The 16,349-nt window shown below is 43.3% G+C and overlaps 1 protein-coding gene across 2 annotated transcripts; it reads left to right on the top strand.

The window, feature by feature from the left end:
• Window positions 1–249: 249 nt before the first annotated feature.
• Window positions 250–16,006, top strand: CCNA2 (cyclin A2). Of its 2 annotated transcripts, none has more exons than XM_085641569.1 (8): window positions 250–808; window positions 7,479–7,728; window positions 8,286–8,401; window positions 9,378–9,601; window positions 11,466–11,670; window positions 13,191–13,304; window positions 15,185–15,318; window positions 15,625–16,006. In XM_085641569.1, exons 1-8 carry the CDS (start codon window positions 635–637, stop codon window positions 15,674–15,676), a joined length of 1,269 nt encoding a protein of 422 aa, XP_085497695.1. In that variant the 5' UTR covers window positions 250–634; the 3' UTR covers window positions 15,677–16,006. The 2 variants fall into 2 exon arrangements, with proteins under 2 accessions (XP_085497695.1, XP_085497694.1); XM_085641568.1 differs by having other exon boundaries at window positions 255–808; window positions 7,479–7,764.
• Window positions 16,007–16,349: the final 343 nt, after the last annotated feature.

Consider the following 16,349-nt stretch of genomic DNA (forward strand, 5'->3'; position numbering starts at 1 on the left):
ACATAGAAAAAAATATCTTGCCACTCAAACAATTTCAAAATCATTGTAGAAGCCTTTATCTGATGAATACAACACTGCGCCGGCGCCCTTCCTGGCGTGCGTGACGCCGGCCGCACGTACGACATTCCGCAGCTGCCACTAAGCCATTCAAAATCCGCGCTTCTCTCCCTTGTTACGTCTTTTCCTTGTTTTAGAACACGCAGGCCGCCGTACCCAGGCTTACGTCATCGCCACGGCGCTGCGATTGGCCCGTTTCAATAGTCGCGGGCTACTTGAATTCAGAATGCAGCTGCCCTGCATAGGAAGAAGGAGAAAGTGCAGGAGCAGCTAAAAGTAGCGATCGAAGCCGGAGAAATTCGCGCGCATAGACTCCCCGACGCAAGCATTGAGCAGCGCACCGAAATAAGCGAGCCGGCTGCAGGGGAGCCCCCGCACCGTACCGATCCCAGGCTCGCGCTGCTCCGGGGAGTGGCTACTCTGCACTACAGTCATGCACAGCACCTGATCCTCCAAGACCTACGCTTCCTTTTCTACGAACCCGCGGTGTGCGGGATCCGTATGTTGGTACCTTCCTCCTGCCCCTTTAACTCTATCCTCTCTGCATTCGCTGCCCAAGAACTGCGCCTGCCGCACCATGTTCACGCAAATAGCCTCGGAAATGCGAGACGAGAATCAAGAGAACGTGCAGCCGGGCAAGAACGGGGCTACCTTGGGCGCAGCCGGCGGACGCGTTGTGCTGGGCGTGTTGCAGAATAACCGCGTGGCCAGGGTGCAACCGCAGAGGAGCAGCCGGCAGCAGCCCCAGCAGGTCAGTATCAGTACTTCCTTGATTAAGGGATCCTGTCCAGGCTGTATGACCGCACTTTAGTTTACTCTACCATGGGGCGCTGCGGAAGCCCCCCCCCCCCCCCCCTCCTGCCATCGAAGAAATGGCTGGCAGGCAGGCCGGGGTTCTTTCTGTATTCAACATTGTTCCCGTGCCACCCATTAATTATTTCTCGTTAATTTGTCCAATCCACCATATAGATGTATATTGCGACCGGTGCTTGTACCCAGGACGCTCATTCCCTGTGCGTGGCCTCGTTCTGCACTAGGCAGGCCGGACGCTCTGCTCCTGTAGTTCAATTGACAACCAGCTGCTGCGTCGCTTTTGGCGGACACAGCCGTCTGGCTTGCATTGTCCCCTGTCCTTCCGCGCTAACGAGCGGGGAACTCCGTTGTATCGTGCTTGTAGGGAAGCGGAGTCTCTGATCACATTTTAGATTACGAAACTCTTGCGACCTAGTACATTTTCTCTATTTATCCTTAATGCACATCAGTCAATTCCTTATCTTAACTATAAAGATCTGCCATGCATGTGTGCCTATTCCGACTGGCAGCTGGCGACTATCTAAAAGGCATGGCCTAGCCAACTAGTCATTTGACTATATTCTTACCTGCCAACCACATGCAGCGTTTTAAGACGATAGTCTAGCACCTGCTTGTACCTCCTGGCTACAACAGTGTTTCTTAAGCAGGTATGCTTCTGCGCTGTCAAGTGCCTGAAAGTCTCATTTAGCCAACATAACCGGTTTCCTACGTCCCAACCAAGAAGCTGATCTCACTACACGGATGTAGACATCTGCTGCACGCAGTTGTCACTCCTGCGCTGCAATCGTAACTAGAGCTGTGCGCTCCTAGCGATGGTAGAAAAAGCTGCTGCTCATAATTAACAATGACCAATTACTCAGAGCAGCGTGTTACTTGCGGGAAGGCGCTTCAACGCCTTTCTGGGATAGTAAGCGTCAAATAAATGATATTGCAATTACTGCTTGCGCGCCTACATTTGCAACTTTACATATTTGTATACAGCTTAAGCACACTCTCATTATGCTACACCGTTATGCAAGACCAGAGAAGAGCACTGCTCTGGCCATGGCGCACAATCGAAACACTTTCCATATCACCCATACTACATAATTGTACCCTTCCTACCAAGCCCAACTTACAAGGAAGCACACCGCAGGTCTGTGGCTGGTGCTTAGTCGGCAGGACGAAACACTAAGAGGCACCTTCATACTGCGACAAGACAAAACCCACAGGCTCTTCTATGTCCACTACTAAACTCAGTTGCTTGTGGAAAGCAGTCTAAATTGAACATAGTGACGTATTTCCCTCTACAGAAAGCTGATAGGCAAATGTCTGCCACTAGAGTGAAACAGTTCGTCAGATCCTCCGCCGCAGGAAGCTCACTACCCTCTCGAACAATCACCTAATATAACGTGTAGAGCTAGAACATACAACCAGGACCTTGCCCCAGGCTACACACCTTTCGCTTTTCTAGTACTCGCTCATCCATAGCCTCCATCCTGAGAACGTTGCCAGGCTAGCCATGCACCAAAGGTGCTCGAATACTAACCAGTGCCGCACGTTACTTATTTAATACACTGAGGTGGTATTCGCACAACCCTACCCAGTCAAGGCCACATGGGGATCAGCCTACTTGATATAGATTAGTACGGGAGAGGTTGGCCAAAGCCGCCTACTAGCACCTAAACTTTATCTCTAGAACATGAGCAGCTTTAAACAGGGCATTGTTTAAGTGAGCGACTAGCCCGATAGTCACTGGCCCCATGGTCTTGGTGTCAACATCCGGTTCATGCTCAACTCTAGGGATGCAGACCTTTCAATTGGAATGGGGAGGGTGTCTACACCACGTTAAGGTCTTTAGAATGTGCGGGTTCCCACTGCACTGGAGAAACATTGGTGTTTTTACACAACTACACTGCCTGGCGCTCTAACCTAGGCCAACAGCCAGCCACACCTTACTGAACTCACTTGATTTTTAGATTTAGCCCGAGCTTTAGTTTGACTGCTGCTTTCAAAGCCTCCTTAAGTATTGGCGCAGAAACAAATACACCAACATATGGTGTGTGTGTATATGTATGTGTTAAATGGTCTTGGATTACAGTATACACAAATATAAATGCCCTGGTTAAACTAAGCTCCCATAGTATGCACGTCACCTCACCCTCATTTGATGGGTGTTGCACTTACTCATCTAACAAAATTCCTCCTTGGTCTTCAGTGGGGTTACCCTCCTGCCAAACCTAAGTCTCCCTCTAAGCACTTCATACTCCATTCACTTTACGGGGACCACCCTCTTACTCGCCCGTGATACCAGTCGTCCCTCCTATTGAACAATAAATCAAATGACTTTTTGGGGCTGCTTTGAAACTAAAGCTATGCGATCTTTAAAAAAATATATTTAAACTACTTTGAATTGCAACTTTTGGGCAAATTAATCGGCTCATGCTATATTATGCAAACATTTGGAGGGGGGGGGGGGTACAGCTTCTGCCATCTAGATGAACTCTAGCTACAAAGAATTGAGATTGTAACACTGTAAGGACTTGTTCAGACGTCCAATGGCAATTTAGCTATTGATTAGTGGAAACATATTTACCATTTGAACAAGTGTCCCTATGGCTCTACTTAACTGGAACCCAAAACTGAGCTCAACCCCCCCCCCCCCCCCCCCCCCCCCTCTGAAATCGACTGAGCTGGATATATATCAATATATCTCCCCCAATATCTGGTTGTGTCAAGTCTGTTCGCCCTTTTCCTTAAATGTAGTTCACTGAAATGTGTTCTCGCTAGATCTGGCCAGTAGAGAAGCCTCTCTGCTAATGTGATTGCAGAGTTCCTAGGAGCAAATGTGCTTCTCTGCTCCAACTCTGTCCTAACATAATTTTGGGCCTAGGTCTTGATGAGGGTGTGCTCAAATCTGTCAAACTAACAACCCACTCAGGTGGCACTGTGGCTTTCTTCATCACCTAGCTGTCCCGGGTACTGTTGGTTTGGTTGGCATCGCTGAATGGGTTAGGGATTCTGGTCTATTGCAGGGTTGACATTCACTTAAGTTGAACTGTCTTAAGGGGTAACCTATTGTCGCTGCTTGGTTATGGTGAGCTGGGCATTGTCGTACCTGTAGACACTCAGCAAGTTTGTCTGTTCACTGTGGACGGACCCAGGGCATAAGATCCTCTAGCTAGCAGTGCAGATCTTCCCAAGCCTAGGGGTTGACTATTCTGCTACAGCAAAAATCTTAGGAAGTCCTCCTTTTCTAGGCCGATTATTTGGGACTGTCTCCAATGCCCCTCTCGTGCAGTCGGTTGGCTTTCTTCTTCAGTGTTTGCAAGGTGTTGGTTCAGACCCCTCTCACCCAACCTGGCAACAAAAGGTGGTATTTGATGACTCCCTCCCAAACCTGGAGCAGAAGTTGCTGCCTCCTCTGGGATCTTAAGATTCTTGTTGATGGGAACTTGGCACATGATTGAGGGATTCCATCCCATACTTTGCCAGTCTGCAGACGTGAAATGTGTATTTCACAAGTCAAGCTCTGAAACGACATTCAGGCTTTTTTTTTCTTTTTTCCTGAATTGACCACGCCAGACTCTGATCTCTAATGTCAGCAGGGAGGCGGAAATGGGAACTCTTTGGTCTTGTTTTTAATTTTCCCTACCAAATGCTTTCATTTTTCCTCAACTTGTGCTTAATGCTTCTGGAAAATAATAAAGCAGGCAAGGATTTTCCCTACAACTACAAAGGGACCCTCAGTCACCAACAAGGATTTTCCCTACAACTACAAAGGGACCCTCAGTCACCAACAATCTACTAGTGTGTGTGGTCCAGTATAAATCTTAAGAATGTGTTGGAGAAGCTCTGTAATTCACACTGCTCTCTAAGCAGGGATGTGGAATTCCTATAGCCCAATGCAACACCCAAGACATTGTTTGGGGTCATGTGTATTGTCCTTTAGACAAGCAGGCCCAACCCCCTGCAGTACAAACCCTTTTGCTGACCGTTTACAGTACCACATTATGGATCCGGCAAGGGCACTGTCTGCAGTTAAGGTAATATTTTTGTCCATATGTTAATGCTGTTCAAACTTGTATTTATGGTTCATTAATAGAAAACCTTTATTTTGGGTGAGTGCTCTTAGTAAATGTTGTAAGCTCTGAATGCAATACAGACAGTGGTTCTAGTATAAAACGGTGTACACAAGTTTTCAAAGTTTAGCAATATGAGACTTTGTATAATGCTCCCAGAATGATCTGATTTGATGCAAATATTTGCAGAAGCCTAAACAAGTGATTCCTTGCATCATCTAGTAACGTGTTGATGCATGCTAGTATTTCCCCAAAAGTTTCCTTGTGGGAAATCGGTGTAACCAGTTTCAATAAGATTCTGGGAAACAAACCTTTATAAGCATTGGCAAAGCCAGTAGGTCTTAAATTGGCAGTCAGCTTTTTAGTTTTAGTTTTGTCAATGTGTGAATTGTTTTGGCATGGTTTTCATAAAACCTTATTGTTGTGGGAGCAGTTGGGCCCTCACCATTATAACAAACATTGGGGGGGGGGGGGCAACAATTTTGGTCTCAAAGCACTCACTGCCACAGTAGTTACTGGCACTGAACAAAACTACTTTGTGTACCAATATGCTCCTTGTGAAAGGGTACAATGCTGTCACACAGTGAAGCCAGCCAATACACAAAGAATTTTAATAAATGCAAAAGGTCGTGGTCCACGCCAGACCAAATTAGGAGCTCCATTATTAAAGTCTCAAAAGGGCACCCATGGTATGTGTCCTTGCATTAAGTGCGGCTATGCAGCACTTTGCAAGAATGTACAGAAGTAGGTCAAGAAATGGTACTCCTAGAAGATATTTGAACAGTATTTTAAGAGCAAATATGCATATGTAAGATGTGCTCTTGGAAAAATCTGAGTGTTTGCAAATTCACTTTCCCTCCAACCACTTTTTGGTTGGAGATAACCAAACTCTGGAAGGTTTGTCGAGTAAAACTTCCAACCTTTCTCAGTATGGGAAAAGATTAGAGAAGAGTTTTAGAACACACTTAAAACATGCAAGTTAGTAGGCTTGCACAGACTCAAAAGGGCATTTCAACCATGGAACTATTGCTTGCCCCAGTATATAGATCTGCAGATTGTTGACAACATAAGGGTATTGCAAGTATTCAAACACTACTATGGTATGAACCCTGGCAGAATCGGAGGCTATACAAGATCTTATATAATGGGATTCCTGCCATAATTTGTTGCTGCACACAAGGGACAAGTGGATTTTGTTAGGACATATAGACTTATGAAGCAGCCTGCCCCATAGACAAGTAGACAATTATTACATTCCAAACACCTGTCTGAACCCTCTCTACGCCATCTTGGGTACCGCTTGGGGCGGGAATTCAACATGGATTCCTGGTTTACCACTGCCACATCTACTGCCCTCTCCATGAAGGTTACACGCAAATGTCTTGTATAGCGTTTTGGGAGCAGGAGGCAGGAGTGATGTGTGGACCAAGTGATAAACTCTACTGCAGAGGCCAGTAGACCATTACTCTCTGGGTATGAAGTAAAAGATTTGTTCTGCCACCATACCCAGTTGTTGCTACCAAGTACAGTCTTGCACAGCCTGGTGAACTGACAGTAGCCTTTTTCATAATGAAGGGCATGGCTTGCCCTTCAAGACTAGAGTCCTTTCCTGGGTTGAATTCCATATTAAAGTTAATGTAGGATTGCATTTCTGAGAGCTAACAATGGATGAACCATTCAACTTGCTGTGGGGAAATGCTGTCTGAGTGTGCAGGCTTTCTGTGCAATGCCAAGAATTTTTCTCTAAGAACAGTTACGACTAAAATATTTTCTCTAAAGTTCCATGTGGATCCCTAATTTTAACATCACTCCTTAAATTTTGCTATGTGTTTACCATGCTTGGGTGGGAGGGGGGTGTCTATCCTTCAATGTCCAGTTAACATCCTGATTTCCACTTTAAAGCCATTACTTTTGTTCTCATGAGGCATTATGGAAGCCTAATTTTACAGTCACTGTTAAGTTCTTGAAAGCAATTCTCTTATCTGACCTGGCATAAAGGGTCCGAGCCTACTGCAACCATTCTTAAATAAATTTGTCTGTGCACGCAACCCAGAGTCCGGGTATGAGTCTGAACACAAATACAACTTTCACACTTCAGTTACAAATCTTCAGTTACAAATCTTATGACATTATGATGCACGTCTACAACAGTCCTGATTTATAGCACACAGTGGCGTCTGAATCAGGAGGGCTATGCAGCACCTTGCCTCTACCACCACAACAGGTAAATTTAGGTAAGAGTAATAGAAGTTCCATGGACAAGAGTACATGTAACCTTTTTGTTCTCTGTACAGTTGATGCAGTATTTATGCTGGACTTCTAACTTTGCTGGTGATGACGAGATCAGTACTATGCCTCGAAAGGGCACCCTATGTCTACAAAATGTTGCTTGCATCTACATCCTGATTGTAGAGGTGAACCTGAGCTTTGTTAAAAATGCCACACGTGAGCTTCCTTGTGGGGAGGGTTTATAGATTCTTGGGAACAGATCCTAAATATGACTCGTTCTATAGTACTCGGTTTGATGTTACTTTTCTTACTTTCCAGGTACTTGGCCTTCAAGGCATCAATGATGAGAACTACGGGAAGGCTGCAGCTGGCAAAGCAGGCAGCAAACTACCTGCTTTCACTATACACGTGGACGAGCCTGATGGCGCAAGTCGCAAGAGGCCCACCGCCCTTAAGAAGAGCGCATCGCAGGAGAACCTCCTGGAATTAACTTCAGCAGTAACCTCCCTAGGGCAGAGGAAGCCTCTGGCACCTATACCAATAGAATGTTCAATGGACGTGAGCTTCGGTGCGTCTTGTGCCACGCTTCAATGCCTTGCACTTGGTGAATATCAAATTGTGGGCTTTGGGGAAAATCTCTTGCTTGGGCTACCTTAACACATTTCTCAATTGCATGTTTTGGTTTAATATGAGCACAATCAGTGCATGCTTGAAGTATTACTATAATGGCCATTGCTTTAAGAGGGCAGGGGAATTTTCCATTTTTTGGGGCCCTGATCCTTCTCTTCTGGAGGTCAGCTGCCACGTTATAAAGAGTACGCTGAAAAATGCGATAGGCAGATTAATTTGCATGGTATTTAGACATCTAGCTCCTAAATGTTTTTCTAAGCTTTTTATTAGCACGCACCTCTTTTGCGCTCTGTTCAACCAATGTGTGATTTACTGTTGAACTGTTCACACGTTGCCTCTAAAAGCCACGTCTTCAGTACAGTGCAACCTCACATAAGGTCCTTTTATTTGTACCTTAAGATGTAGCACTAATCCACATTTGCTTTGTGTGTGTCACTCGCTACATGACAATGACCGATTAGGATCCATTAAAGCCCTTCCTTTTGCATCCTTCAGATTCACCAATGGTTTTGGATATGTCCATGATACACGAAGGTGAAGATAAACCAGTAAACGCAAATGAAGTTCCAGACTATGCCGCAGATATTCATACCTACATCAGGGAGATGGAGGTAAAGCATTCATCTTGAGTGATCAGTGCTTCAGGTTGAAATCCTCTGGGTTATGTTGAATATTTGTCTTAAACTTGGTCTGCTTTCAATCCCTTGCGGTCACAAAGTACTGTGACGTTTAATACTATGGATTGCGGTTTGCTTACCATGCACTATTAACTGTTTGAATTAGCTCTACTACCCAGGCAGCGGACTGTTCTCTTTTTTTTTTTTTTTTTTTTTTTTTTTTTTAGTTTGATATATACACACCATTTGTGTTTACTTTTATTTCTCTTAATCCTGTGAAACGTAGCATTTCCATTCAGATGGAGGTCTAGTGTCATTGTGGTGGGGTTGGCTACACTGCAATTAAAGCTGTTGCTACATTGCCAATCACTAGTTCGGGGGGGGGGGGGGGTTTATTTGGCCTCTAGTACCATTTACTGTGAAAAGTGGACCACTTATCTCCGTTTCTTGTGTGACTCATTTGTCTATGGTGTTTGTTGCAGAGTCGTTAATGGAAGGGATTCTAGCAGTAGGTTTACACAGTATTTTAGTTTTCTTGGCAATAACTAGTATTTAGTACTGCTGCATGGATAACTAGAACTCTTCCGTTCTAAGGCTGACTCCCGTGGTTTGAACAAAGGTGTTTTATGGTGTGCGCACCCCACACCCCTTGGAACAGATTCACTTTTCCCAACTCCATACTATTTATTTTTGTGTTCCTTACTTGGACTGCATCAGCATGTATTGTGATGCTGGGTACTTGGTGTTTGCGTGTTACCAAATTTGTGTGGTTTTTGATGCAGGAACATGTGCATGAAACAAAACGAATATAATCATTTTAGGAAATGCAATTTATTCAATATTTTGTTAACCTTGCATATTGGTGTCTTTAATGTGTACTTTGACTTTTGAAGAATCGCCTTCGAACATTACCATAGAACAAAACTGTTTTACAAACTCTAAGGAATAACACCTAGATTTTGTTTTACAGATCAAATGTAAACCTAAAGCAGGTTACATGAAGAAACAGCCAGATATCACAAACAATATGAGGGCCATCCTTGTTGACTGGCTGGTGGAAGTTGGCGAAGAATATAAATTGCAAAATGAGACTCTGTATCTAGCTGTGAATTACATAGACCGCTTCCTCTCCTCCATGTCTGTCCTGAGAGGGAAACTCCAGCTTGTTGGAACTGCTGCTATGTTGTTAGCCTCGTAAGTGTTTGGCTGTTCATCTTCCCTTTTTGATCATTTTGTTAAAGATTTCATAGCATCCACAGATTGGGTCTTTTAACCTATGTTTCACTTAAAATACTGGTCTGACCTACTAGCTCATTATACAAAGGGGAATTTATAAGCTAAACTTGCATTATACTAGACCTTCAAGCAGTAGTGATATTTCTCCTGCAATAACCAGTGTCCTCTACTAGTTCTCCTTTAACCTGCATCTACAGCTAACGTTCTGTGAATGTAGTTGAAATTGTGATTAGTGCCTGGAGCTGTGATCCCGTGTAGTACTGTGTGAAATAGGGAAACTATTTTTTTTTTTCTCCTCAATTAACTGAAGATTGGCCACAGCAGGTTTACTAAGCTACATTTGTGCATTGTAATCGAAGAAAGCTAACTCCATGGCCTTAGTTTTTGTGCTTCTATTCTAGAAGTGGTGGTCATGCAAGTAATACCCTCTAGTTGAGTTAAGTACCATGCTTCATGAGAAAAGGTAGTGAACTAGTTGTATTGGCCTGTGTTTGGCTCAACTGAATATTTTCAAGTCCAGATATGTGATATTGGACTAGAAGTTTCGCTTGGCCACAGCTCCAATAGTAGCTGACTAGCTTCTGCTTTCCGAGATCAAGAAGCAGAACGGACTGGTCTATTTAGTTGAAAGTGTTTGTGGATTTTCTCACATGGAACTGATGCCTGTACAAACCGACTGAGTTTTGTTAAATCAGTTCTACCCACAGTACTGGAATTGGTCTCATAGTAAGTCAATTACTTTTTTTTTTTGTAGTACATGGGTCTAAAGATGTTAGTTTAGACTATTCAACTAGGATCTCCTTGAACGTTTGGCTGCCTGATGGCACAATGCCATCTGATTCAGACTCTTGGCCAAAATCTGAAGCAGCTGTGGTGCAGCTGGCCCAGTGGATTGCAGATCTTCAATGTCCCGATCTGTTCGTATCTAAATGCCACATATGGCTTGCAGGTTATGGTTAAAATGAACATACTGTCATGGTGTGCCAAGCTTACTGTCTGGTCAATATGCTTTAACCAGAGGGCCTGTATTCACAGCTTAGGGAACATGCTTTAAAATGAGACCAGAATACAGAGGGATGTTGGGGTGAACTTCGGCTTGAATCCTTTTTCAGGTCCACGTGTGTAGGGGACAGGAGCTGATGTGAAGTAAACTAGCAGTAGAGATGTAAAGCTGACTCCACAGTTGAGCACTGCCCTGCAGTATGCGGAGGACAGACTGGGACCAGTATGTTGCACAAAGTTTAGTGCAAGGTAATGAGTTTCAAGAAATCTAGCAGATGGGACACTCACACTCTTCCATTCGAAGCCAATGGTTCTCTGGTACAATTTTGAACCTCATGCCACAAGTTTTGCAAGGATGCACTGGCTAGTTAATGTGCCATGTCTGCAGTGTAGGAGCTGGACCATCTGAGAGTGACGTTTGAGTTAAAGTAGTTCACCCTCCAGGTGACCCATACACATTGTAGTGCGTGCTAGGGGCACTATCCTTGCTTTGCTGATGGTGTGGAATTGCGTGTAATGCGTCTTGTTGGTGCTGGGGGCTTAACATTAGCCTTTTCCATAGTAGGATGAATGGGGTGAAATAAAATGTATTGCAAAATAGTGTACACTTGATACCAGTTTTGAGGTGATTTCATTAAAATGAAGAGGTGAATCGTAAAAAAAAAAAACACATGTGCCAGACTGGCCTGGCAGGCTATGCACCTCATGATTAGTTTCTACCAGTGATGTTTGCAATTTTTTTTGTTAATGGTGGTGCGGCTGGGGAGGGAGTAGTTTGATGTAGTCCATAACTTTAAACGTTCTATTCCTTGAATTCTAGAAAGTTTGAAGAAATCTACCCTCCAGAAGTTGCAGAGTTTGTTTACATCACAGATGACACTTACACGAAAAAACAAGTCCTAAAGATGGAACACTTGGTTCTGAAAGTATTATCGTTTGACTTGGCAGCACCGACAATACAGCAGTTTTTCACACAGTACTTTATGCACCAGCATGTCAGTCCTAAAGTGGAGAGCTTATGTATGGTAAGAGCATCTCTATCTCTTAAAGGGCATTAGATTAGTTGCCATTTGACGTTGTCTAGCAATCCCGCTAACTTGCCTTCCTGTTCAACTGCTAAAACCTCTACAACAGTCTGGATCAGCTTGGGGTAGACAGACTGGATTGGTGCAGAAATGTCTACCTGAAGTATCATGTCTTGGTCTGATGCATTCGTGCCTGAAGCATGCTTGTAAGAGAAACATGCAGACTCAGTTCATACTGTTTATGGTTCCTAATTCTATTTCGTGTGTAGACTTTTCACTTTCTTCAGTCGTCCGTATTGGAGTGTCCCTGTTTATTCTTGGCCAAACCTGAAAGGGTATAAAACTTTAAGGTTGATGGTGATTCACATGTACTTCATTGCCTGCTGTCAGTGAGCGCTAGATCACCTTCAATGTGTTACCTCTGAGCTGCAGTGGCTCATTCTGGCCCTGGAATTCTTGCCCATTCACTACTGTGCTTTGTCTTGTGGGCTATTTTGCCTATTGCTAACCTGTTACTCAGCATGTTGCATGCCGGAACTGTGGGTTAACCGAGACCTTTAGAGGTAAATGCAATCTGGTCACTTTAGTTTGTGGTGTGATGCTTCTCAATGGCATAGCAATAAGTGGGAAATTGTATTTAAACATCGGATTGCAGACCCCATCTCATGCCCCAATATAATGCAGCTTAGATTGCCTTTTTACCTTAAAAGAAGTGATGGCTATATCATGATGAATCTGGGCTGATATTAATGGTTTTGCTATATAAAGCCTGCTTCCGGTGTAGCTCACCAGTCTACTGCAGTGTCCACTTGGTGGTCTGGCTATTTATTTCCCAGATTTACTTTTTTGGGGGACTTGAGCCCCAGTACTAGCCAATGCCTCTGAACAGATCACCTTGCAAACCCTCCTGTGGGAGGACTCTTTGCTGGATCACAACTTTAAAATGTGATTGTCCTGTTCTCAGCTATTAACCTCCTGGCGGGTATCTTATGTTGCAGGGGCAGGGATACCAGAGGAACACTTCATCCCTCCCCACATAATATTTGACCATGTATCTATAATGGGCTTTGTAACTTGTAAATCTAGGCGAGGGTTCAGTACGAAGTGAATTTTCGGGGCTCATTTAAACATTCAGCGTTGGTAAAGAGGCCCCCACCACTAGCAAACCTACACTTGGCATACTTCCTGTTAACTGGCTGCAATCGGCTGTACTAACACTTGATTACTAGGCTAGTATCTGTATCAATGCTTATTGCTCATTTTAAAATTCAGTAAAAAAATAATTGGCACTGGCGGGGCTGGCAAGATATTACTCTTGCTTTTCTAGGCATGGGGATATTACGTGACCTTCCTACAGAGAAGGGGTGAGTCTGGGATGGAACTGTAATACTGCCTAGGTTAGCCACTAGGCCCCATTGTGCCTTCTACCCATGGCTAGATTGTATCTAGCTATTACTCTGCTTTTTGCATGAACTTCTGATTTGTTGAAGTGTGGCTTTAATACTGCTTTCCCGTTTCAGTTTCTTGGGGAGCTGAGCTTGATAGATGCGGACCCTTTCCTGAAATATCTTCCATCTGTACTTGCTTCTGCTGCATTCATTTTAGCAAACTACACGCTCTCCTGTGTACCGTGGGTATGTATTGTGTTTATTGATATATGGGGGGGCTGGGTAGTGGGGCTTTTTGTAAAATAATTAAGAATGTAGTCTTTGCCATGAGCAGGGGAGAGTATCTGTTTAAGCACGATTTTGACCATGTGCTGACATGTCCCTTCCAAGCTCAAAAGCAACTGTGCCTTCCAGTTCATTGCAGTATACACTTGTGTTTTTTTTTTTCTTTTTTTTTCTTAGTCCTACAACACTAAATCGCCATGCCCAAGGAACAGGTGTTGCATATATGGTTGTTTCACAATAACTATCGTGCAGGTTGATGTTTAGGAACTTTAGCAGTGTAGTGGGTGTTTAATTGCTGTGATTGAAATCTTGCTCCTTGTTTAGAGGGCCACCTTTGGAAGTCCTGCGATGTCTGAACTTGGAGGAAAATCTTCACACTACACACACTGCCACACCTGCTCTACATCATTCTACACGCCCTTTCTGGGTTTTTTTTTTAACCACAATCTCCCATTAATTATGGGAACCAGTGGAGGGTTTCACTGGGGGTGTAGGGAGGGATTCAGGTCTGCAGAGCCGCACAGTTTTGTAGTAGAATGTTCAGTGAGTCCTAATGAAGCCTTGTACTGCAGTTTAAATATAGGTGTTTCTCAGACTTCTCTGTGCTCCCTCATTTGAGGGCCTAATTAAAGGCAGGCCTAAAATCTTAGGGGCTTAGTATGTGGGCTCAGATAGTAGTATGGAGGTAAATGTTTCAGCAGCCATTTGACTTGATGGTACTGCTTGGAGTTCTTAAATTACAGGCCAGATGGACTAGTACAGTTGGATGCCATTAGTTCTAGCAGTCAATGGGTATGTGCAGTGTTATTTCATACACTAGAGGTTCTAATTGTAGGATACTGAATAGCTCCCAATTGGTCACCTTTTAGAGCTAAAGCTCTGACGTTCATGCAGGCTGTGCATGAAATACAGAACCGGATGTAGGATTGTGAATTTATAAGTATATTGTATATCCCCCTGCTTGCAGTAAGATGTACAGGAATGCTGAAATCCTCATTCGTTACCTTAAAGTGGAAAATGTGTATTTCTAATCAATTGTGCTGTGTGGGGACAGTGGGTATTTATTTTTCTTGGAAGTCGGTGTGCACCATGTTCTTTAAAGTTGAAACACCTTCTGCTTTGATCACTGTAGAGTACATTGCTTGTAATAAGTAGGCCGGATTTTCACAGTACTCCGGGCTAAAATGGCCACCTTGCTCTCAGCCTTAAAGGAGTTCTGCCACTTTCTATAAACTTTCGACCAGAAAATGCTCTACTATAGCAGTTCTTAACCTTTTGACTTCTGTGGAACCACAGAACGATCATCATTGGAATCTCCGCTTAATCCGTTTTAATGGTGACCACGAAACTATACACCAATATGGATACAAGCATTAATCAAAGACTTTAATTCACAAATGTAAAACAATGAAAATCTTAATGGTATGGTAGGTTTTCGAAATTAAATTCAGGCTGCCCGTTGTCCTTATCATGCTGTTTCACTGCTCCCACGAATCTGTTGATGAATTTGAAATTGGAGGCTAACAATTAACTCTTGCAGAACATGTTAAGTCTGTTACATTTTCCTTCAGTTATACCATAATCTGTTAAATCGTTTGTTTCAATCTAAGAAGCACATGCAGTATTAGTCTAACTTTCTGAGCGTTTGCAGTCCCCTTGACTAGGTGTGACAGACCCCAGGGGTGCCCAGACTACAGGTTAAGAACCCCTACTGTAGATTGAGAACTCTTGGTCTCCCAGCCCATTAGTGATTTTATAAAACCAAGTGGTAAAATAATATTGCTACAAATTGGCTTGTTTGGTGTTTCACCTTGAACTTTTTATGTTTTTTATTATAACAGACTGAACCTTTAGTTCAACTGACTGGCTACACTTTTCAAGACTTGAAACCATGCATTGTGGACTTACACCGAACCTTCCTTGGAGCTGCAACTCATCAACAGCAGTCTGTGCGGGAAAAGTACAAATCCGCAAAGTAAGAGCAAATTTTAGTGGTGGTTCATTGGGTGAGCTGGCTGTAGGGTTGTACTGTATTGTGGTTATGGGCTGTCTCTTGGGAAACAGTTTGTTTTTCAGGTGCTTGGGCAAGATTTAACTTTCTGGGGCGGGCTGCTCAGTTCACCTAGGAAATGTGCCTTGTGGTAGAGGGTGTATCGTTAGTTTTTCCAATAATAGGATTGGTCCCTTCAACACTGCATTGTTCAGCTTGTTACAAAATTATGATTTGAATTGAGTCTTTGAATCGCACTCAAAGCATTAATCTATGCTTCCTTTGTTTCAGGTACCATGCAGTATCCCTCATTGACCCTCCAGAGACATTCACTTTATTTTAATGGACTGAGCTTTTATCATGTATATTACGCTGCGAGCACACGTTGTACAGTTATTTTAATTTTGAGTTCAACTTTTTGTTTCATAATGCTTACAATCATTCTTCAGTCTGGGATTGATTAGATTACACAATTATGAAACCAACTGTTCAACTTTTTTAAATTAAGTTTTTAAGTGTAAATTTGTTTTTGTACATTTAATTTAGATATTTAGCTTTGGCTAAGCTTTTATACAGCTGGTCTGTTGAACACAACCAGGCAGATAGCAAATTGTTAATCCGAAGCTGTATGCATCAATGTTTAATATTTTCATAATAAATGTTGACAAATGCAGTACGTTGCTTTTACAAATCTTGCCAAAAAGTAGTCTTTCTTGGATGAAATGGCCACTTTGAGGAGGGAGTTTGGACATCTGTTAAGATTGGGGTGTGGTGAAGCTTCGAGTATAGGATGTATGGGCGGGGGTTTGATACAGTCAACAATGGTTTGTATTCAGATGTCCTTTTGGAGCACATCCCTACATTTCATGTTCCTTCTGCTGGGCAGATGGTGCAACCTGCAATTTTTTTATTTAATTTTAAATTGGTGATCTTGACATGGGTCTACTTATATTCATTTATATTGCTTTGGAGCAAATGAGTGTTCACTTTCAATAACCTTGTGGTAAACGTCTATG

Source organism: Triturus cristatus, chromosome 2_2 (assembly GCF_964204655.1).
Source record: "Triturus cristatus chromosome 2_2, aTriCri1.1, whole genome shotgun sequence".
Taxonomy (NCBI): Eukaryota; Metazoa; Chordata; class Amphibia; order Caudata; family Salamandridae; genus Triturus; species Triturus cristatus.